The following is a 25,326-nucleotide window of genomic DNA, read 5'->3' as shown; positions in this document are numbered from 1 at the left end:
CGCGGAGGGCAGGCCGTGTTAGGCAGCTAACGAACAAGAAGCTCTTGTGTTAATTCCGCCCCCCCTCCTGCCCCCCGAAACGTAGCGTGGATGGGGACAGAGGAAAAGACGATCTTCTGCTTGCAGCAGCGAGGCTCTGCCTGGGAGTACAGCCAGCAGGGCGACTTCAGGAAGACCAGTTTATGGAAGTTTAAAAGTCAAACGACCAGTTCATTGCTGCCCAAATCACAAGGGGGTTACTTACGGCTGAGCAGCATTTTAACAAAGATCCTAAGACGAGGACTGGTTTGCCTCCCTCTGCCAGTGCTCATAGGTTTACTCAGACTCCCCGCCCTGTTTTTCCTCGATTCCCAAGGCACCCTCCCTCTCCTCCAAAATGAATTGCCTCCTTCTGGGCAAGTGGGCTGACACACACCAACCAGCTCCCTGCCCCACTCAGCCGTGGGGCAGGAGAGGAGGGAGAGGGTTCTTATGAATAAACTGAAACGCTTCCCTTCTCCTCTCCACCTCCAGCAATAATGTGGGTTCTACCTCAAACAGCAATGTATTACCCTGATCTGCGCTATTAAGGAAGACAGGGGGTCTCTTCCTCCGTGTTACTGAGGTTCACTGATGCAGAAAAAAGCCAGATCACACGAGATAAACGTTCAGCAAGTTGCTCCAAGCAGCCTACGACACCCACCTTCTCTGCATTTCCCAAAGCTCAAACAGATGAACTCACAGCACTATGCACTGACTACCTTTGAAGATGGCACTCAGGAAATACGACACTCAAAATTAAATCTTCTGCTTGTGAAAATTTTAAGCCAGACATGCAAGCAGACTGCAAGCAATGCCAGAGCACCAGGACACCCGCCTGATCAACAGGCTGTCCGAACCCCTACTCCAAAGTGAGGTACCACCAAACCAGCACTTCGAAGTGATGCTTAGCTTTTTTTCTTTAGAACCACAAAACACTGGAAATGCAAATTCAGTAATAGGGGGTGGCACTTGCCAGCTGATGGCAACTCATGAACTTTTCTTATGGTTCATCTAACAGTCTGCTTAACACCCTGATGCACAAATGTTTAACCTCCAAAAGTCTCTGTGGTTGCCCCCAGGCGTGACTCTTGGCTTCAGGCCATTTTTTAAAATTTATTTAAAAAAACCAAAACAACGAAACAAACCAACAATCCCACAGCTGTTTCCCAGCCATCTTTACCTTGCAACTGTGTCTCACAGGTGGTAAGGAGGTGAAAGCATTGCTGCTTCTTTGCACTGTAGCCCTATGACTGACCTCCTCCAACCAAATAAACCACACTGCTTTGAAAAACAAACAAACAAACAAACCAACCAACCAACCAACCAACCCACCCCTTTTCAAAATAATACCAAAGTGGGAGATCCAAATACAGGATCAAGAGTGTCACAGCCTGGGAGTGCCTTTGTTTTCTTCAAGCAGATTTAATAAAATAACACGTTACCTCTCTCTGCAAATGGTGTTCTATGCAGATTAGAAGAGGTGCTAAAGCAGAGTGTGTACACAACGCCGAAGGAATTTAACTGCACCAGTAGTAAGAAATAAGGTCCTGTTTGAATTTTGAAGAAGCTTCAACATGTGCCACCTGCAGTCCTGAAAAATCTTACTCCAAGTAGCCCCAGTGAGGAATCAGAGATACTATTGAACTACATGAGCAGCTAAACTTGAGTCGCCTTCAGTTTGGCTAATGCTACTTAACCTCTGAAGTTGTTCCACTGTTTCCAGAACAATACCTGGAAAAAATAAGGTACTTATTAGGGAAAAAAAGGGCTACTTTATGTTCCTTGTACATCTCTACTGTCGTGGCCACACTGTGTGGCCTGTACATCTTCCCTGTGACCTCTGCTCACAGGAGAATGGAGGAGGGTGCAGCCACTACGAAGCCTTCCAACTGCATACATACCTCTAGTCCCATAAATGCCTGGGGTTAGCTGCCACGTGCTATTTATTCAGTGAATGTTTATTTATTCCTACAACTCTGCATTGCACTGGTATAAGCACTTACTATCCGTGGACTGCCCCCCCCCCCCCTTTTTTTTTAAAAGTCTTAGCCAGGCTTTCACCTCACAGGAAATACTCCACTGCTGTATGAACAGCAATTCCTTCAGGAGGGAAAACAAGCATCTATTTCCTAAAAAGACGACTGCAAAACCTAAATTTTCTTTCTGTTCTTAACTTCATCTTGCCTTCTGTGAGGAGGATGACGGAGATGGGGAGGGACAGATTTTGGAACCACCAGGCAGTCAGGAGAGGTTTTACCCACCACTACAGCCTCCCTCACAAAAGTCACAGAGAGTCTTTGCCTGAAGAGAAGAGCAGGACACGTAGGAACACAACTTATCAATGGCTGAACAGGTTAGTCAACTACACAGTTCATATTCTGGTTACAAAGCTAATAACTAGGTCAGAGAGCAACACGTACATTCTTAAACTAACATATGAGTTGACACAGTGATTCACAACAAATCTCTGCAACTATTCTGCTGCGTTTGTGCAGATAGCAACTGCTAGAAAACACAAGTCATGGCATAAAGCCATGGAAATCAGGATGTCAAAGCCAGAACTGGGGCTAAGTTTTGGGCTTTGTAGACTGTGTACAGTTGCTTTTACAGACTACTAAGGGAACTTCACGATGCAACAGGCTACTAGGATCCCAAGAGACCTGTGTACCGTGCTGGAGGACCTCATGGGTAGGAACACAGGTTGGGACAAGGAGACAACCACCACTGTCCCTGCCTGCCTGCAGCTCACTATCATCTGCAGCAACAAAGAGCAGAACTCTGACCAGGGAATGGTACCCAGCATCCAGGCTGTGCTTTTTCATAAGGAAAGTGAGAGCCCCAGACAAAAGCCAAATACAGCCATTCACAAAAAGACAGGAACCTTCTGACTCCAACGTGTGTCATGATATTTGCCTCATGTTTTCTTGTTTTGCAAGCCCTGAAGCTTAGGCATCTCCTGAGCAGTGTGCTGAAGCACACCAGTGCCTTATGTGCTACTTTTCTGTATTAGCAAATTGGCAGATACTCAGATGTGCCAAACATTGTAGACCTGAATGAACTGTACATGCAGTCCTGCTTAACATGCAAAATCTTTTCATCAATAGCCTGTAGCCCCTCACTGTTCTCTAGACATAGGAGTACTGCCTGAATAAACACGACACCTTTTGGGTGGCAAAAAGGAGACAAGAGGTACTTCAGTGGAAGATTGAGCCTTCCCTGTACTATTTTAAGGCTGCAGCCATTTGGCATCTTCAAAGGCAAAAGGGTGAACATTGCACATGATAGGCTGCTACAACAAGCTTTAAACATGCAAGCTGCAAAAAACCCACCATCTGACATCTCAAGGTCCTGGATTTTCATCAGTTTCATATTACAGGGCTGAGTGACCAAGTCTCTTATACCCACTTCCATAAACAAGCTTGATGATAGTCCCGACACAGTAACAAATGCTGGGGGGTTCTTATTGCCCCTACCTCTTCTAGTGTCTTCCAAATGCTGCTGACCTCCCACAAGCTGGACCTGCATTACTGAAATCACCTGATAAGAAACAGAGGGGGAGAACAGGGGAGGCAAAGTAAGCACTTACCAAGCACAATGACCACAGTCTTCAGGAGGCTCATCATGGTGTCCCGATTCCTGCGGGGTCCAGAACTGTGTCTGGACATTCTCATAGTCCTTTGGCGGACATACCCAAAGATATGAGCATATAGGACCACCATGACTACAAAAGTGACCAGGTTGAAAATAGCCCAGAAGACCAGGTAGGAGTCACTGTAGAGCGGTGCCATGTTGGAGCAGTGAGTGATATCACAAATACAGTTCCATCCGACACTTGGTATGGCGCCCATGACAATGGCCATAGTCCAGATAACCACAATTACGACCACTACTCGCCGGTTGCTCATCCGAGTATGTAGCTGCATTCGGAAAACTGTAATGTGCCGCTCAATAGCAATGGCCAACAAATTGGCTACAGAGGCTGTCAGGCTAGTGTCAATAAGACCCTGACGGAGAAGCCAGGTGCTTACAGTCAATCTTCTAGTGTTGGGTCCTGTGTTGAACATTAAGTAAAAGTAGGCCAGCCCTGCAAAAAAGTCTGCAGCGGCTAAGTTGGCCATTAAGTAATAAATAGGGAAGTGGAATCGGCGGTTGACATAAATAGCCACCATAACCAAGAGGTTGGCCAGCATTATGAAGATGCAGACGGTAATCCCCAGTCCCATTACAAGCTTGCTGACAGTGTTCCATTCAGTGGCTAGATATTTTCCACTTCGGTTATAAAAGAAGGCAATGGTTTCATTGTAGTAGCACTGTGGTTCGCTCATGGCTGTGGACTGAAAGAAGAGGGGAAAAAAAAGAGAGAGAAAAAAAAGAATATCAGAACTGAAAACATATGATTGCCTCCACGGACAAGACATGCACAGAGAGCAGGGAGGGGGACAGGAAGGGAACATGCTTCAGAACAAATTTATTTTTTCAGACTAAATGGCATTCCACAACTTGCAAACAATTGCTCTGAGGAGTCTAGTAACAGCAACCAGATTAGAAACAATCAGAAATTATTCCATCTGCTCTGGGAGCTAGCATGATTTCTGACGCAGTTGTAAATTGCATAGCAAATGAGCATGTGGCCAAGCAGACCTGCTGAAAAATTCACTTAAAAAGAAGGGCATGCAATTTGTAATTAAGAAAAGTAAACTCTGTTACAGGACACCTTATTTATGTTACCAGTGCATAAAACTGTTTTTTGGCTGTAGCAGTGTTACAAAAAGAGCTCCTCAAAGAGGAGGAAAAGTGGATTACATTTCCCAGCACATTTTGACTCATTCAGGTCTCCATCAGGGGCATTCCTTCTTGTCCTGTCTTAAACTGGGAAGAAGACCCTAAATTAAGCTCATCAATATGCTCTGAGACTGTGATTTTCCAGGGCCACGGGCTATGTCTTTCCATGAAGCATGAAGTGCATTTATAAAGACTAAAAGAAGCAGGCCACTGTATTTCTATAAGCATTCTTCTTTTTCCATCAGTCACATTTCTAAACAGGGTTTGAAATACATCATGCTTTTAAGTATAACTCATCTGAACTGGCTTATTCCAATTTGAAGTAGAAGGAGTGAGGCAAGAAATCAGAAAAGCAGTATTTGACTTAACTAGTGCTAAAAGCCTCAAACCTTCTTTCTTGCTTTAAGTACTGTTATGGCTATGTCAGGGAATACATGATTAATTTCCTTGCAGAGTACTCAGCTGAGCACAGCTATGGGGCAACAAACAAGCCCCATACTCCACAAGAATGTAGAACTTTTGCATAAAACTGTTAGCTAACAAGAAAATGCTTAATGAATTTCCTTCCTCAGTTATAATCAATTACTCAAGGTGCAATTCCCAAAAGGCAAATCTTAGAAAAAGAAACCCCTCTGATTAACATCCTGGTTCCTTGTTTAGCATGGCTTAAAAACAAGGATGTAAAAATAGTGATTAAAAAAACCAAACCAAGAAAGTCATGCCAAAAAAGTCTCTTCCTAAAGAGGCCCAGCTCTGACACCCTGCTCTTGTGGCTGTGAAACTCTACTGACTAAACTTGAATTTTTACAAAAAGAGGAGCATTTTTAGGAAGAAACTGGGTAATAAGGCCTATCGAAGAACAGATCAACAACACTACAAGATGAGAATTTCTTCCCATTAAAACATGCAAACAAACCCCTATGTTTTGGACAGCTCCAGCCATTCTGCAGGAAATGCTACAGCTAACGTATTCTTCAAGTTAAAACCAAAAATATACAGAATTGGGAAACAGAATTAGTAATTGGACTCAAGTAAAAATAGTATCTGATAAAGATTTCCTTAGAATTACCCAAAGCTATTTCTGTTTCCTTTTGTTTCCCTTTGTTTGTCAACACGATTAAGCTAATTCCAGTAAAGCAATACACAAAACTTTCCACCTATATCCCAAATGCTTTACATGACATTTAGATTTATGTTAAAGAAAAATGTCTTTTTGGAATGATTTTACCTCCAACCTAAACATCGATCAGAAACATTTGCAGACCCAGGATAATAAAATGCTAGAGTAAATAGTATTTCTCAGCACAGTGACTATAAAATTTTTATTGTTCCTCTAGGATACATCAACTCTTAGGTTAGAAACATTTCAGCCTTAATTATTTAAGAATTTTAAAAGTTCTCATGTAGGATCTCTCTGTTGCATAAAATCTCCCGATTTATAAGGAATACTTAACAAAGGGAGACCTAGCTACAAGACATCTGGCTTTAATTCTTTGGTTAAAGACCATGTGGTAATAACAGGTCAAGTATAGGAACCCTTAAGGGAGAGAGGAAGTCATACAAATGAATTAGTGGCCCTTATAAAAGCTTGCCAACATCTGCATTAATTATGTGAATGCCCTGTTTTTTTTCTCTCTGTAGGAATATCTGGATGCAGTCTTACAGTCTGAATTACAGAGGAGGTCAGGACTCCAGGATCTAGGGGACTTCTGCGATCCTGAATAAATTCTCTCTTTGTCTATATATTTGTCGATCTAAATTTTTCTTTCAGATGGCTGCTGACGATTCAGCCACAGGTAACGATTCCTCCTCTACGGTTATTCCTGTGGAGAGAGGCCAGTTACACCTGGCAGAACGCATATTTTTAACTCAGATATTTAAAATGTGGTAAACGTCACTTTCGTCTTCTTTTTTTTCTTTTTTTTCTTTTTTTTTTGTGGCTTTGTTTTCACATGGGCTTAGAATGTGAATTATCCCCTGATTTTGTACTATCCTCCCCAGCCTTTTCACATGAAATCTGAAACAAGATATGATAAAAAAATTTGTCTTATTCACAAAATGCCAAGCCAGGGCTGAATGTATGCAACACACATAACAGTATGTAAAATGCTACAGAGTCAGACTTGTTAAATTTAAAAGCATGAAAGAACTTGAGCAATCTCGGAGGAGTAGCATGAAGGTCACTGGCTTCTTCTCTCATTTTGAAGACACAGGAACAAAACGCTCTGTTCACAGATGGGATTTTGGAGAAGTTTTGTTTTTAGAGCGTGCTAATCTAAAACTTGGGATCTCCTTTAAAAGCGAACTTTTCAGTCCCTAAAGAAAGAAGAGCAGAAGAAGAGACAGTTTGATGACAAAAGTTGAAACAGGAGACTCCAGATGATCAGCTTTTTCAGATGCCAGCGCCTACCTTCCAGGAAGGCTTTGACCTCCAAGGTCACGAATATACAAATCCCAAGGCATTGCATTTACCCGTGACGCTGGTATCTGACTGGAAAGGCTCAAGCAGGAGGGAAATGCAACGTACCGCTGAGTAATGAAAGTGTTAACATACCATAATGGCATATGCAAGCAGGCAGATCCATCCCCTCTCCTGCCCCTGCAGGAAAAGGGGCAGGGAAGTTTATATTTTAATTTCCTGAAGTTTCACTCAGTGTGTTTCATTGCCCGGGTAAGCCAGATGTGCAGTGCCCTGAGATTTACCTCATCCATTTAGTATATCTCAACAGAAGTTTAAAACAAACTGAGCTGCAAATTGCCCATGTTAACTAAACCTCTAGGACATATCTGTGTAGAAAAAGAAAACATCTCAATTATAAACCATAAAGAGAGATAAAGCAAAACAGAGTAATAGCAGACTAAAAGCAAAGCCTCCTCTAATCATGTGAGGTTGATCTAATACTCAAGACACAGTTGTCCCAAACCAGAGAACAAGAAAATCCTGAGTACATGGAGTTAAATCTCTCAATATCAAGAGACGTAGATAGAACCACAACACAGCACACACACACCAGGAAATTTGGCACCAGGACTTAATAAGTAAAACTCACTCTGCTTCTACAGTCAACACCTAGTTGTCCCGTGGCCAGAACATCACCTTGGCACTGGCCTTCCAGCCACTATCTGCTACAGTTGTCCTCTCGGCTCCTCTCCTCTGGTGGTACGGCGCCACGCCACTGGGGTAGCAGTGGGGAGACTGGGAAGAAGAGCCCATGTCAGCAACTTTCCAGTGCTTTCCGTTTGATTCATCTTGCTGCTGCCCCACCTTGCCATCGCAGCTTAAAGAGTGGCATGAGGATTTGCATCCAAGGCATGCAGCAGATCGCTCATGGGATGTCCTTGGGTGAGAAGACTGTTACCCCCTTCCCATTTCGGGGAAGATACCGGAGCGGAGAAGGCACTGGCTGCCTGGAGCAGGAAGGTGAGAGGGGATCTCTGGATCCTGCCAGCTCAGTGGTGAGTGACAGCCCACCTGGTGAGGGCTGTGCATGAAGAGATGCTTAGGGTAGAAAACAAACACCAAGAAGTTTTCAAACACTGCTGATTGATACTGTCTAAACGAAGCATTAGTTAGCACAAGGTGCCTGAGGGGCAAATGATCAGTTTACAAACCCCACTGCAACCCGAGAGTTTGCAGAGTTCCTCAGTCCACCTAACAAAAAAAGATGAAAAAGAAAAAAAAAAAGAGGACAGCCACCCCCACCCCAGCGTGCATGGGTGCATTTATTTCATGCCGAGAGAAACAGAGCTGAACATTCTTAGAATACTAAGGTCTGACTTTTACAGAGCTTTTAAAACTTGGAAGCCACAAAAATGATTCCATACCCAAGAAAACTCTTAAAAATATTTTAACCCTAAGCTTTCCAAACGCAGTCTGCTCCTCTCTTTTTTCCCTTTACTGAATTAACCTCAACATGCTGCTGTTTTCTTACCCAGAACAGAGGGGAGATGAAAAGCAATTTATTTGGCAAGGAAGTCTGAGGAAGATGACAATTTTGCATACAATGAAATGTGAAGTACAAGCCAGAGACCTCAATTTTGCAGAAGTCATGCAACTTGCATGCAGTCTCCTTGAAGTTTGGGAGACTCTGAAGAGACTCATTCTATACAGGATGAGCTTTTAATTCTGAGGTAGCTACCCTTGTATCCCAAAAATAATATTTAGCATTCTCAGTGCTGCCCAGAAATCCAGAAAACATTTCAGAGGAAATGCAGAATTGGTAATGGTAGAATAGGAGTCCAAAACAGCAGTAGGTGTCTTACAGCTTTACATTTAGTGCAGCAGTGAGTGGAAAACCAGTAGCACTGCTTTCAGTTTAGGTAAAATACTCTGAAGTTTACCAACATATCAGGAAGTCTACAGCTGAAAAACTTTGGGGAACTGCCAACTTCACAATCCCCACATAAGGGTATCAATTAAGAATATCTTTAAAATAAGCATAAGCAAGTAAGTATAAGAATAATTGAATCAATATGTAAATACTTTCTCAACCCACAGCTGCAAATACATGGGTTTTATGAAAGTAAAGTTGTAACAGATGAGAAAAAAATTCCAATTTGCAACAAAAAATTCTCCATTACCGAATGAAAAGCACAAACTATTGTTCAAACTGCAGAATTCGAAAGGAACAAAAGGTTTAAAAATAAAGGGGAAAAGACAGTGTTTCCTTTAAAGATGAAGGTAGAAGTTAAGAAGGCATTTACCCCAAATTTAAGTCAAAAAATCAAAAAGTCTCCAGACAAGGATCCTGATTCATTATAGCCTTACGTCTACTGTGCCTTATGTACAGATATAATTTCATCTGCACAATGGAAGTATGAAAACCTACCACCATGATACAACAGCTCCTCACATACCCTTTTCAGAACTGCACCTCCCAAAGTAATCATTCAATGGACTTAAAGAAAAACTTGTATAAGATGCGGTGGTTCAGTCACAGCAGGCTAGTTCTTCATTTCACTATCCTCATTTTTCCCTTCACATAGCTGAAAAGACAGGAGGAAATGAATCTCTTTGCAACGGGATCCCTTTAGCTCTGCTATGACATGATAAGGCATAAAGTTACTTACGGATCATGAGGCAATAGCTAGCATATCCAGTAATTTTTAGGATGCTTTTGTAGTAGACTGTATTACTAAGGAGTCTCAGAGCTAACAAATGTCCCAGCTACTAGAAATTGAACTGAGAAGCTCTCTGTATCCTACAGTTTATACCTGAAAAGGGTAACCCAACATACCTACTCAGTGTACCAAAGAGACCCAGTCACCAGCAACCCTGGAAAAAGAAGCAATTTCACTCCTGGAAGGTATAATCCACAAGTGATACAGATCCTGTTGGAAACTATGATTATGGCCTCCACAGACTGACTATAAAACCAGGGAGGGTGTTGACCTTCCTTCGTGCTTATTCACTGTCAACTACTACAAAAGCAAGTTCAAAAATAACTTCCGTGGGCTAAAAAAAGGAATGGGTGAGAGCAGAAAGTCCAGCTAACTCTAAAAATGCCTTTCTTCTGGAAGACGCCAGGGTTGCTAACTGTCAGGTCTGAAATACCCTGACTCGGCCCTGCAGCTTTTCAGGATACATAAATCAGGAGCCATGCAATTCACTACTGAAATACAAGAGCATTAGTGAAGAGCAGTGACGATCAGGAGAATACTGAGCTGGCCAACTGGGGCCCAGATTGCCAGCTCTGTGGTTTCAACTTCTTGCACTTTCTACTGCTGCAGAAAGGAAGCGTGCACACGCACATGCACACACACGTGAAATCTCTTTCACTGCAGAATTCTGCAAGCAAAAGAGATTTAGGAAATTAAAAAGCTAGAGGAATTGGAAAAACACATCCAAAAGACAGAGAGTGAACTCATCCCTCCAGCAACCTACCCAATAATTCAGACACTGCTGTAGTGTTGCTGTTTTTCCACAGATCCAACATTTTCAGATGAGCTGCATCCCTCGCAAGCACTGCCTACATGTTCTGATGAATGTTTTCCAGTTGAGAAGGAAATGAAGACTGTTTGAATCAGGGCATAGTTCTACATCATCACATCCCCTCCCCCCCGCCCCTTACATTGCTAGGATGGCTTAGACACTTTGATTGCTAAAGATTTGTTCCTAGACCACACAACACTTCTCTGCTGCCTCATCTCTGGCTTCCAAGCTCCTCTCAAACGGAGGCCACAACTGCGACGTAGAGGTATTGCAAAAATAAGCTCATTGGCTTTGCCACTAGGAGAGACATGATCAGGCATATTTAGCCCAAATTGGGTAGCTGAGCCCAAATGTGCCATACAGAGTACAGAAAGGGTTTTTGCAAAGCTCTTCAAAACTCATTTTCTTCTGGGGGAGCTTTCACAACAAGCTAAGCTTCACAAACATTAGTCAAACGCAGGTATAGGCTCAGCACCTCCTGGCTTTGTGGGAGACAGGAAGGCAATTTCATTCTATCATCTGATTTAGTGATTGAAATACGCCACCTCTTAAGCTTTCAAAAAAAAAATAAAAATCTGTGTCATGATGCAGACTAGGCTTCTCCACTACCTCGCCCAGTTTCGTCCCCAGTTGCCTACCTGCCTTTTCCTCAACCTGACACCTGAGCTGCTGTGAGTCCCTGAAGGCTGCTGTGCAGGATGAGTGCAGTGCAGGACAGACCTTCCCCAAAGACGTCAGCCCCGGGGAGAGCTTCCTGGAGACAAATGTAGCATGCAGTGCCCTATCTGTGTCACTTTAGAAGTCATCAGAGTGGAAGAAACGAGGAAAAAAAATAATCTGCACCTCTAACATCCCAAGTGAGTTTCCATGTGTAAATAATTACAACGTGCATCCTTTGGGCCCAGGTTGGTGCTCAGTGAGCCAAGCTGGGAATTAATTCTTGGCTCCAGCAGCTGAAAGACTGGACTTTTATGCTGAAAAAATGCTGTAGGCTATTGGGGCTACTTGCACCTCCAGGGCACACCTTCCACCACTCCTCACCAAGAAAACCAGCAAAGTGAGCACTTGGGAGAGTTTAGTCTACAAGCAAAAAGCTTATGCAAAACTATGTTAATGAGAGTAGCAAAGTTCATTTTGGACTGGAAATAGAGATTTCCAAATGGTAATAAGAAGACTATCCTGTGTTTACCATGGCAAGTACATTTTTTTCTCAAAATATACATCAGACAGTTTGGGTTTCTTTTGCTTTGATGCACTGCTTTGTGAAATATATAAACAGAATACAGAAAAATCTTTCTCTCTCAGGGGCCTGGCAACAATGGGTTCTCTATCAGTAACTTGTTCCTACACTACTGAGCAGCTGCCTATAAGGCAGTATTGGTCTACTTTGAACAAAACGGAGATGTATTTTGAACTCCTGGGAATCTCATCTAGTATAAGAATTTAAAAAAAAGCATACTGGTATTTAAGCTTCCCCTGTGATGCCTGGATATACTGCTAATCACAAACTGTTTCTTCCAGTCTCACCATTTCCTTTTGTTCTCTTGTTTACCACCAGAGGTCTGTTTTGGTAAAGAGGTTAATTTGTTGACTCACCTAGAAGGGGAAAAAAAAAATCCATGCGTTTGATGGCTGCAGAAATTTAGGCACCAAATCCAAAATGCAAATCGTATTGGGCTTTGCTGGGGAAAAGGGTTACAACAGCTGTGCCACCCCACAGGAGTCTGTTCTGAAGCACGATTATAAAGAGGAAAAAGGTACTGAGGATGACCATTCTGTGGCAAGAATAGTTTAAATCTCTTCCACTGTAATTCAAACAAAAAGAAGGGAAAATAGACAAGTATTCACTGGCACAGACAGGGAGAAGTGTTTTTTGGCTCTGGTAACCACATGGCCATGAAAGGCCACTATAATGGAAACTGCTCTGGATTTCTCTTCGGAACAGCTGCAAGGCAGTTACTTAAATGTACTCGTTTACTTCTAGTATTTGGCTGGTAGGATCCACTGCTGGCAAAAGCAGAAAGAGAATGATGAATTTTTGTTGTTTTCTTGTTTTAAGCATTTCTGAAGCACTGTTGGAAGTCCCTGGTTCATTAAGCAACTGGAGCTCAAATCATTTCTTCTTCAAAGCTTTTACTGCAGAATTCATCTCATGCCATTCACAAAGAGAGAAGATACTAATCACTCCACAGAATACATTAATCAGTTTAGATCACCACTTGTTATGGTTCCTTTTTGCAAACCGTAAAGCCCTCTGGGACAGTAAATGCTTCTTACAGAATTATTTAACTTTCTGCTTACCGCATTATCAGACTAATCAGGTTTCTATTATATAATTTTGCTTATAGCTGAGGTATGAAGTCATCACACGTACCACAAAATATCCCCAATTTAAAAGTCAAAAAGTTCTGTTACATTTTGTTTCTCTCTCTTTAAGAGCAGAATGGCTTATCTAATCTGAAATCACTAGATTCGGCGCTACAGTAAAACCCCATTGCCAAAAACTCAAAGCATATTCTGGAATTTTTTTCATTTCACTGACGACTTTGACATATTGTGAATGGTGTTCCAGAACTATTTTCTATTCCAGATTTGAGCTATGGATAGCTAAACTACCCTGAAACATTACTTATCCTTCACATATAAACATGACCAAGATGCCTTAAGTCTGTGCTCTTAATCACCACTTCTTACATCTGGTAACAGGATGCTGAGGGGGAAAGAAGATGGGAGCAGAGAGCTTTGGACAGGTCAGTGTACAGGGAGGGTATGAAAAGACATGACTGTGGAAAATGTGTTGCTTCAGTAGAGGGTTGTAGAGAGCACCAAAATCAGTTTCTATGTTGACACACTAGCAATAAGAACATTTTGAAACACTAACAACAATTTCATACCTGGTATCAAGAAGTGACTTTCAAAAACTTTTTCAAAATGTGAATCTTTTGTTACCTGACTCAGAAGACAAATCTTGAGAAAGATACCATTTGCAATTAAATTAGCAGGAACTTCCCTCATTGTGGTGCTACAACAAGCATCCGTAGGATTCAAGCCCAAGTAAAAACCTGGCAGGGTGGGCTTCAGATTGCAAAAGATCCTGCTGAGGTCTCTGGGATTCTCCCCTGTGGTAAATAAGGGTCTATCCTTGTTTGCCATGTGCAGTTAAAGGACTGATGATAGGCAGAGGAATATTTATTACTGAGATGTATACACATATGTACATACACATACATGTGTATACAAAACAGATAATTCTAAGACTACTTTGACGAAATATGAAGGAAACCAACTATCTTGGCAATGCTAAAGGAAAGCTTAAAGATAAAAAAAAGATTAAAGATAAAGAAAGTTTAAAGTGAGGTAGCAAAACACTTCCTTTTGTAACTGAGATGCCATCTAGCTCATGCAGAAGGCATGCAAGGTTACTTCCAGGTTTAAAAAAAATCGTTTCCTTAAAACATCAGTCTCTAAATGTCTTCTGCAGCACACTGTGGCATCTGCTCGGTTTTAAAAGGCAAAATAATGTCCTCCAGAAAAAAAAAGTATTTTAATGAATATAGTTTTCTAAACTATATCCAAAATTCATTTGTATGTCAACACAAATGTGAAAGGGAAGACCATGCAGTCCCAGTCTGAAAAGTGCTTTACTTCAATACTTCCATCTAACGAGTTGTCTCTTTAGCTATGTGTCTCACTATGTTCTTGCCTGTTAAAAGGCTCTTCCTTAACCTCAGAAACATACACATGGCTCCCAGCTGACTGTTTGGAGATGTTACTCCTTTACATAGGATTCAAGACTTATCTTAACCGTCAGACCCACAATGGTTTAATGAAGTCTGTGAGAATTCATGCATGCATGTAAGTCTGCCCATATGGATATCAAATTTGAGTCCATTTTTACAACATGAGGTTGAGACAATGATATTTTTCTACCGTCATTTCCCACACTGAGATACCAGTCTTTCCTTTACTTCCTGTTGCCACTTCTTTTTGGCTCCCAAGTCAAATCTCATTGAAGCACAGTCTCTAAAACCCAAGTGTGGAGGAAGAGCTGTCTGGATTACCAGTCAATGACCAGAATCATCCATTTATCTCTAGTCTTTGGTCTAGTGATGCAAGTCCAGGGCAGGATTTATTCAGCAGAAAGTCCCTGCAGACACAGGAGATGTGTATTTGTTTGTGTGTTAAGTACAACAGAACGGTGACTATGCTGATCATCAAGTCCTTGACAAGCGATAGGTTTTCTTCCACCTATTCTTGCACCACAGTTGACCTTTGAAAGGGCATTTATCCTGAAGAGCAATCCTTAGATACACAAATTTTTTATACATAAAGAAGGCTCTGAAGAGAGAAACCATGGAGGCAGAGGTACAAATGCCTTTCAGAACACGTGGGGAAACGGCCTGGGGGAGCCTTTCTCCAGAAAGGGAGAACAGTCTGGCAGCAGCCAGGCAGCCTGGGACACAACCACACAGCATCCAACTCCTAGCAGGTATTCTATCCTGCTGTAAAGACACAAAATCCTTCTCTGACCCTAACAGGGACAGAGACTTGAAAAACAACAAAAATACTTCTAAAATATACTAGTTCTCCATTTGAAACACAGGAGGAAGAGGAGCACAAAGAAGTTTCTCCAAGGCAGATTTTGGATTCAGCTCATTCCACATCACCACCCATTAGCAGACATGTTTTTTGTAACTTCACAGGGTCCAGGGATCTCTGAACTACTGCACTTCTCAGTGCCTATTGCTAAGAGGTGTAGTCTCCTGAGCCAAAGAATCTCCAGCAAACAACAACAACAACAAAGCAAAATAAACATTAGATCTCAAATTTTCTGACATCTACTTTAACCAGTTGTGGTGCCCTCTTCAGCAAAATACACATCCTTAGAAGTTTTAAGTTGTAACAGACACTTGGGTCTCTATGAAGTCAAAGGGACTTCAAAAATGCTTTTCTGAGATGAAATCTTGACTGTTATTAACACCTACTTTTCTGTTTGTAGTATTTACTTCACCAGAAAACACAAGTACTTGGTGTTCAGTACATAGAGCTGAAGAAATCACTTAGGTATTTATAAATATCAAGTCTGAAACATGCTCTTTGATTCATGAAAGCAAGATTAGTGTGTTAGTAATTTTAAGTATGTTATCAATTTTATTGCTGCTTTTGGCTTAAAACTTAGCTTTTCTGATAAGAACACTGAACCTGAAATTTCCTGCAGTATTATTCCAATTGAACCACATTATGACTTTCTTCTACTTTGTATTCATTATGCACAGTAAAAATCAAACCATAGTGCAGGGATCACCTACATGGAGTCAATAAAGATTGTATTTTGCCATGTATTTTATTCTACAAATAATAGAATAACACAGGAATATCACGTGTCGAAGTATAACAACACTCTTAGCAAATTATGAGAGTCTTTAATACAATACTTCAGGAAAAGTTCCCTCGATGACTCAGAAGTGAGACAGGAGAAAAAGCTAGGATTCAATAAGGAAGTAAGAAGGAGGTTCAGTTGGTTCAGCTGTCAGAGTTCCATCATGGTCCACTCACCTCAATCACTTCAGGTTGGGACATCATGGAGGACGGCACCAAATCAGTGGGGATATCCATGGTAGCTCAAAATGTCCCTGCTGTCCTTGCACCCTTCCTCTGCACCCACAGACCCTTGGTAGGAACACAGAAGCACTTCCTCAGACCCTAGTCATGCTGTCATTTGCTCCTAGTAGGAAGGAAAAAAAATAATTGTTGAGAATACACAAGAGAACTGGATATGCAGTCAACACCCAAGCCCCTCGGCTGCTGCAAAACCATCCTGTGAGTTTGCACAACACAACTTGCTTACATGACCATTCACAACAGATTTCCAGGAGAAGTTTCAATGGGCACATTGGAATTTGGTCCAGAACAGCAAAACAATTCACTTGACCACACAAACCAGAATTCGCACAAACTGAATACAGTCAGAAGGCTAATGCACAGACCATGTACACATTTGCAAGGAAAGATGGTCACCTCCAGAACACTGGAATCATGTTAACGTTTCGGGGTTTTTTTTGTTTTTGTTTTTGGTTTTTTTTTTACCCCCCCACCAAATTAAAAAAAAAAAAAAAAGCCCTCACAGGAGATTACTCGTAGAATTACTTGCTGGAATTTAGGATACATTTAATTCCTCAACATCTATTGTTTACAGTTCCATGATCACATGAACTTTTCTTCTGTGTTACAAAAAAATAACTTAAATATCATGCCATCCTTAGCCTTAATTTATTTTAACTGTATTTACTATTTTTGCCAGATAGGCACAGATTTGCTGTCAGTGAATATACTGAATTCTTGTGTAAAGTTTGATCAGATGATCCAACAGAATGAACTTATTTCCCTAACTATCATGTTTAGCAAGGTTAGATCAGCTTCTGCAAATGCTCCTACTCTTTTGTGCAAAGAAAACCGAACAAAAGGGGAGAAAACTGTAAATGACCAAGAAATTAATCCCATTTAAAAATTCCGGACTAAGGCTACTTCAGTTTTTTTCCCTCAATCAGCTCAGACATATACCACACAACCCACAAATTAGCCACCAGAGAAAGGATTTTGGAGAGACACCTACCGCTCTCTGTATCTACCACTTCCTATTCTGTAAATCACAGCGGAAAACCACTCATACTAAGTGTATTCAGGATCCAACAAACATACCAAAAATGATCCCAAACCTAACTGGTATTTTTCAAACTGAGACCATGGTGCTGTCATACAGACAATACTAGTAACTTTCCTGGCCACTGGTTCATTTTTTCAAAGGCAACACTTACTTACCAAGCCAAGAAAGAACAGATAAGTGCTGTAGGAAAGCTGTACTCCAGATGCTTTCCTGAGTCAGTTATGCCACCTTTTTTTTTGTCTTGTTCATTTAGACTCAGTCTTTGCACACCACTGTGGAAATTATTCCTCCTTCTTAAAAAGCATCATCCTGAAATGCCTGCTTCACATTTCAACACATCCCCACATGCCTTACGTCACATGTAGCCGTCTCATCTTCCAAGCCCTAGGATCACTTTTTCCATCTTTATATAGCTTTCCAGTGACCCCTATTCTTTCCTACTCATTTCTTGCTAGTAACCTTTCATTCTTTCCACTCCTTGCTCCAAATTTCTACTACTATACTCACAGAGAGGGCAGAAAATGGAGATTAGCATTCCTCCAAGAAAGCCTTCACTGAAGTCAGAGAATCTAGATACACATCCTTCAGGCTTCCTGTTTTCTTTTCAAAAACAGAGTTTTGTCTGTTTTCTGAAATTCACTAATTTTTCCACCGTGCATGACAGATGAAGGAAACAAATAGCATCAACTTGAAACTACTGCTCTTCTGATTTAGGGAAGCTTTGCTATTTGACCAAGAAGAGATTAAATTTCAGTAAAACTCCATCAACAGCCTCAAGATCCTCAACCAGCACATTTCATCACTGTCTTGTGAGCTGTCACAAATGTAACTTAAATAAGACCTCAGAAGACCTTTGTTTCTGTTCTTCTCAAAACACACTTAAGTACAGCAGTTCATTATTAGTTTCTTTTAAAATTTATTCTCTTCTCTTAATCCTAAAATGCTGCCACTTTTGGATAATGAAGATGGGGAACACTATCTAGACCAAAACCAGAGGTATGCTTAGAATCCTGTTTTCCACATATAAAAAGGAGAGAAAACGATCATTTTTACTAGGGAGCATCACAGAACAGAAGAGAAAAACTAAAGAGAAAAAAGAAAAAATCTTAAGTCTGTTCAGCCTTTAGCTAGCTCTGTGTACTCCAGGTAGAACATAAATGTCAGAAAAAGCTTAACGCCATAAAATCCAATGAGCACTTCAACGCAGATGAGAGAAATATGCCTGTAGTCATTTTTCACCACTGTCCAAGAAATAGAAAACACAGGATTAGTACGAAATTCCAAAGCCTATGACCATTTCACATTTCCCCTTCTGCACCTAGCTGCATTTTCATTGCTTGTATTGCGCTGATCCCTCAGTTTGGCTAGGAAAAGGAAGGCTCTTCTACACACACCTTGGTTCTCAACCTCCTGAGCACAGCATACACACAATGATTAAGAGTTTCTGCCAATTAGGCTCCTAAAAGCATTCCAGCTGAAAACAGGTTAGACTTTACAAAAGGACTCTCCCCCCTGATCCCAACCTGCCTCGTCTTCTTCAGCAATAATGAATCACAGAGGGGACTGTGCTTTCACGGCAGTGCAAAAACAGGCTGACTGCATCCAAGCAAACAAAGGTGGCTCCTAACTTGATATCCGTGTGAGTTCAGGGTGCAGCCCCATGTTTTTCAAGAACTGCAAATAAAGGGAACAGGATCCTCAAATGAACTTCGCTAAAGGGCACTATGACAGAAAATGTAATCTCTACTAAAAAGAAAGCCTGAAACACAAAAGCACAGGAGTGGCTTCTTACTAATGAGATTTTGATGGCTTGCTGCACTACAAAGCATTGAAAAAAAGACCCAAATTTGGAAGTAGAATCACACATATAATTCCCAAACACTGGAACTGCAGGTGTCATGAGCGAATACCACTCTACGTACTCTTCTCTTGATAGACACTGCTGTCTGTACAGAATGCATCTGGAGGACTGCAAAGTGGGGAAACACGTTAGATATGTATTTAAAAATTGTAAAAGGAAGATCATAGAATTTCTTATCCTCTGTGAAGGTGACTCATCTCTAAGAAATAATGTTTCACCATAAACTACAACATTTAGATAGTAATTTATGGTAACACATTGAGTTTTTGGTTAACGGAGGAAAAATAATAATCAGCTAATGCTCAGCAGAGTAGCGCGTATCTAACACACAGAGCAGGAATGCATCCTCACCAAACAACACATACTGCTCTCCGACATGCTATGATTAAGCATCATGATTTCTGGATCAGCTGTCCGAGACCACAGAAAAGAGGAACCATGCAGTTTTGTCATTACTTGGAGTAGTTAGGAGAAATGCAATCATGCATCACAAAAACATCCATCTTGAAGGAACTGCTTCCGGAAAATGCACTACAATGACAAAGATTATTACCCTTATTCCTCCCCAGTTTCTTGCACAGTACATCATGACCTGCAATATAGGAGTAATACGGCAATACCAACAACTTCTGCATCACTGTGTATCTCATCTGGGCCAATATACAGTGCCTCTGCTAGAGTAAGGTGCTGAGACTGACAGGCTAATTGGGTTTTCACAATCTGCGGCTGTCTCCTGTGTCAGACAATTTCAGGTGTCCTGCATTGTTACCGCCTTTCAGCTTTGGTTTCCTGCACCCCTACCAGAGCATCTTTTGGTACCACAGCTTGACTTCACAGGCTTCAAGTTTCTGTATCACATGACTGAAGATGCTGATTTGGTATGACCTTGAAACTGTTAAATGTGACTTAGCTAAACAAAGCTCCCTGCACACCTCTAGTGAATAAAGGACTAACTTACGGTTTCTCAGAGGACAGTTTTAAGTCCTAATTGATCCCAGATGGATAGAACCCATAAACCCATCAAGGGAAAGAAAACATTCGAACAACATGTAAAAAGGTGAAAGAGTAATAAAAAGATCTCACATAAGGGTCCCACTTCCAGATGTCACTTCAGAGACATTCCAGATTTCATGTGGCATCTGAAATCCTGCCATCCAAAAGTAATCATTTGGCATCACTCACCTCTGGCAGCCTCCTTCACTGAACAACTGCTGCCTGTAAGCATTAGTTTGTTCAACACACAAATAAAAGCATGACCCCACCATGGCAGCCTTACGAAGCAAAAAGGCAAGCGATCACCATCCAGGGAAGAGCAACAGCAATGACCTGACCTGCCTACCACTTCATTTTACCACTTGTTAAAGTGATGGTGATAATATGAATTTTTAGGTACCTACTATGGACTCAGAGGTGTTTTTCTGCTCTCCAGTAACCACTTGGTTAATAAATGAACAACTACAGATAAACTGTCTAGCATATAAGAAAATAAACATGAAAGGCAGAAAAATTTGTTTCAATTTCACGCTGCTAAGAAAAGAGAAGAGGCCTTCCTGTTACTCCTTCCTCTACTATAGAGACTGCTAGAACTATTGCAATAATTCGGATTTTCTTTTGCAAGTTACAGAGCACTAGATCTTCTTCCTAACAGAAAGATATTAACTCTTCTGAGTCCTTACATTATTTTAAGTAAAGCCTTCACCACCTCTGATGTTGTCACTTTGAACAGTAGATGTACAGATTCACTTACACAAATGCAATTCACTAGCTTAAAAGTGGTCTGAAAAAGTTATTTAATAGTGACTCTTCAAACATTGAAACTTCTCTTGACATATACTTTAAAGCAATTGATAAAAACCCCCTAAAAAACCCCAGGATCTGTCAACATGATTTCATATGTGAGCAGCGGTACCTGCAACTGTGAAACGATAGTCTCAGCAGACTGGCAAAGGGCAAACCACACCACAGAAATGCACATAAGAAGCTCTTGGTCTCCCTGAAATTGCAAGATGATTCAAACTCTAATGTCAGTATTGACTTCTTTCAGTTAGTTTCAGCAAGCCTTTGCATAAACACAGCACTCATTTTTTATTTTTTTTTTTTGCATTCATCGTTCACTACTAGTTAAAATGAGGGGAAAAGCCACATGCCAGTTCCCTGTCCTGTCACCTCAGGACTTTCCTCCTCTTTCCTCGCATGGCATGTCTGGAGTGCTGTTTCTGCAAAAGTCTTGTTTTGCATCAGGGACCAGACTGCTGAATCTTGAAGTGAGTTTGGTACGTGGTGTACTATAACAAATAAATGTGCAGAATGAGCTGCATAAGGCTCATGAAACTTTACTGGTTGACCTGCCAAAGCACAAGAACAAGCTGAACTAATTGAAGTGGTTATGACCTCTACAATGCATATTTCCCCTCAGTTCTACCCTCTCTACTTGTTCCAGGGTATGTTCTGCCTGAAATGAAGATAACCTTCTGTGCCCTGTGTTAACTTGCTCAGCAATTAAGAGAGCTGCAAGAAGTTAATAGCTGTGATTCAGTATTGGGCAAAAGAAGCAGAAAAGAAATAAAAGAGAGTTCCAGACAGATGGTGTGGCCCATTGTTGTATTCTTGCCTTATAAGTCCTTCTGAACAACCGCAACAAGTCTTTTCCCAGTTAATACGACTCTTTCCATACTGACTCCCCATCAAATTTCTGATGTCTCAGAAAACAGACGTTCCCGTCTATTGCCTCAGCAGATGCATCAATACAGTTTAGAAAATAACACAAAATTAACTGTCCCTGTGTCGTGGTTTAAACCCAGCCAGTGATCGACACCCAGTTAGTCCCCCAGCAGCGATCCCCACCCCCAGTCCCCCCAGTTCCTATACTAGATGGGACGTCCCACGGTATGGAATACCCCTTTGGCCAGTTTGGGTCAGCTGCCCTGGCTGTGTCCCCTCCCAACTTCTTGTGCCCCTCCAGCCTTCTCGCTGGCTGGGCACGAGAAGCTGAAATAATCCTTGACTTTAGACTAAGCACTACTGAGCAACAACTGAAAACACCAGTGTTATCAACATTCTTCTCATACTGAACTCAAAACACAGCACTGTACCAGCTACTAGGAAGACAATTAACTCTACCCCAGCTGAAACCAGGACACCCTGTCAAACTTTGTTGACAGTGTGTATATTTGAATACACACGTTTTTACTGTACAAATTCTGCAGCTCAGTTGGTATCAGCCTGGCTCTTTCACCTGACACCCCTCTCCCAAAAGCAGGAAAAAAGTCTTTACTGTTTTACTGTGGCCACTGTGAAGGCTCTTCGGTGAGTAGATTATTCCCCAAATTAGAAACTGTTCATTCTTTCAGGAATTGTTTTTTGTCTTGGGGTTGTGTTTTTTGCTGTTTTGTTTTTTGGGTCTGGGGTTTTTTTGCTTGGTTGGATTGGTTTGGGGTTTTGTTTTGTTTTTTGTTTTTTTTTGTTTGTTTACTCTGGCAAACCAAGAGTCTGATCCTGTGCCCATGGTAATTCATTGCATCTACCATCTCTTACTATAGCAATAAGTATCGGAATATATGTAGTAAATGGTACTGATTAAACAGGTTAAATAGCAGTGAATCTGAAATTACACTGCTGGAGTTGGAAATTGTCAGTAATAGCATGGAACACAGTTATCTATTTCTAATGTCACAGGGACTGATGTGAGCACTGACTGGGCTGTACCACTTTTTGTATACACTCTCACAGAAGGAAACGGATGCAACTATTCAGCATGCCTTCAGACCAACAACCAACAAATTGCCCAAGTTATACCTGTTATTACAGCACATGCGACATTACCCTCTGTTGTCCAGTGAGGACCAGTTATGCAAACACGCCACCTCTCAAAGCCTTCCCATCTGTTGCTTCTAGCCACTGGACAGACTGCTTTAAAGAGCTACAGAGCTATAGCATCTCGCCCATTTGGAAGCTTTTCATAAGAGTGAATAAATTCACTGTGAAAATAGATTTGTGAGGTTTTACTGAGGGTTGTGGAAGTCTGGGAGGGGAGTGCCAGAGGAAAGGGACAACATCGCTCTGTTTCCCATGCTGGCTGTACCATCACCCCCCTGGAAACAGCCTCTGCCGGTAAAGCCAGACATTTCTTGAGTCCAACTTCACTGTCTAGAAAAATAGGTTTTACTGGAATTTGCTAACATATGGAAAGGTTCAGACACAACAATAGGAAATCTCTACCTTGCAAATATTGCAAAAAGACTCAACCACAGTAAAACATACTTGATGGTCTCTGTTCTTTCCCACTAGCAGAAGTGAGTATCACAGAAGTTACAACCAGCCCCAAGAAACTGGCCGGGTTCTTCAGTCTGAGAAGAAAGACCAATGACAGGCTGAAGATGCAATGAAACCGAGCTACTCATTCACTTCTGCAGAAGAAATTGAGATCCTCACAGGAAACGAGGTGAATTTTCCATGCTGAGGTTATGCTAGTACATCACACAGGGGCAAACCATAATTTTTCACATGCACCAAGACAGGCAATAACTATACAGAATAAAAGATGCTTATGTAAGTAATACCTTATGCCCAAAACACAGCACACACATTTGCCCAAACTGCAACTGGAAATCAATCCATATCCAGAAACATTTTTCCATCAAATCCCGGTCCCTGTGGAGAAATGACTTAGTCATTTCTTTGCAGTAATCAATGGTTAATTCACTTTGCTATTAAATTGTCAGTTCTTTGCAGGTATTGTTTAAGAGATCAGACCTTTTCTTTCACAGGCTGAGTGGGTTAATCCAACAGCATCAAATTCTATCCAGAAAATTTCTGCTCACAGAACTTCCGTTATTGGTGAAGTAATGCACTGTTTGTGCACACACATTTCCAGAGCAATTATTTAAAAAAAAAAAAAAAAAGAAAAAAAGGATCATTTTCCAACCTGACACAAAAGATGAACAACAACAAAGAAACTGGCTAGACAAAATATCATTAAGGCTTAAAAGGGAGGGAAGGAGGAAGGAGGGAGGGACACATGCAACAAGAATAATGCAGTACTTTAAATGTTTCTGTCATCAACAAATGACTTGTTAATAATAAATAAACTGGCAACTACAATGGACAATTGAGCTGGTTGGCCCAAAACCCCAGAATTGGTTGGTACTAACCCCTCTCTCCTGCCATCACTGGCTATATGGTAGCACAGTAAGATTTTGTAATATTCCATCCATCAAGCTAGGGGCTGCATCCCAATGCCTGGAGCTGCAGGAGCACTAGCAGAGCTGCACTTACAGGACGTCCCGTGTGACGGTGAAGGCTTACAAACATCTGCAAAAGGGTTGGCAGCAAGGTAGGCTGAGACAGCCTCCTGCCTAAGTGCTGAGAGAGACCAGGAGAACAGCCTCCAGCAAGACCTCTGGACAGCAAGTGCTGTGGAGATCCCCTCTTCTGGCTGTTGAAAACATCATCTGCTTTCTGGCTTTTCTCAAGTGTGGTGTTTTGTTTTGTTTTTTTTTTTAATCTGAGCACTTGTGACTTCGACAACCAAAAAAGCAGAAGGACAAAAACTTTCCCAAGTTCAGATCTAATGGAGCCACTGAACATGTCAGAGCAGATACTGTCTACACCAGTGCTGCTCCAACTTCAGAGCGACAATGTCCTAAACAATTGTCTTGGAAGTGATTCAGTGTCACAAAGATACACCACAGAATCAGGCGTTTTATTATTGCTATGGTCCCACGTAAGTAATACATCTGCTTCTATGTTGGTATGACGCCTGCTTTGATTGCACTTTGTCAGCCAAAGCGTACATTCCACCTAATATATAGCACAACCACCTCTTAGCCACTAAGAGCATCAAAAGCAGGACAGCAGCATGTTTAGCTGTGTATCACCTTGCAGATTGCTTTACTGAACAGCAACAGCTGGCCAGAGCATTCAGCTTTTACTTAAACCAAACCAAAACAAAATAACAACAAACAACACCTTGGGAAATTTAACTGCAACTTGCCCAGTCACCTGAAAAGCATCTTACAAAATGCAGAAGTCCAAAAGCGTATTACAAAAGAAAAAAAAACCAACAAA

The 25,326-nt window shown here is 41.4% G+C and overlaps 1 protein-coding gene across 1 annotated transcript in view; it reads right to left on the bottom strand.

Annotated features, from left to right (window-relative positions):
• Nucleotides 1-16,460, bottom strand: part of LPAR1 (lysophosphatidic acid receptor 1) — a 48,894-nt gene extending 32,434 nt beyond the window's left edge. Inside the window, exons 1-2 of the mRNA XM_010578137.1 lie at nt 16,292-16,460; nt 3,608-4,355 (exon numbers count right to left, since the gene is read on the bottom strand). Coding sequence (XP_010576439.1) covers nt 3,608-4,355; nt 16,292-16,351 — 808 coding nt within the window. The 5' untranslated portion in view covers nt 16,352-16,460. The remainder of the gene's footprint in view (nt 1-3,607; nt 4,356-16,291) is intronic.
• Between the last annotated feature and the right edge of the window lie 8,866 nt (nt 16,461-25,326).

This window comes from Haliaeetus leucocephalus, unplaced genomic scaffold, assembly GCF_000737465.1.
Source record: "Haliaeetus leucocephalus isolate CR32 unplaced genomic scaffold, Haliaeetus_leucocephalus-4.0 Scaffold605, whole genome shotgun sequence".
In the NCBI taxonomy this organism is placed as follows: Eukaryota; Metazoa; Chordata; class Aves; order Accipitriformes; family Accipitridae; genus Haliaeetus; species Haliaeetus leucocephalus.
Note: the sequence above shows the minus strand (reverse complement) of the source record. Positions and strands in the feature narration are given on the sequence as shown.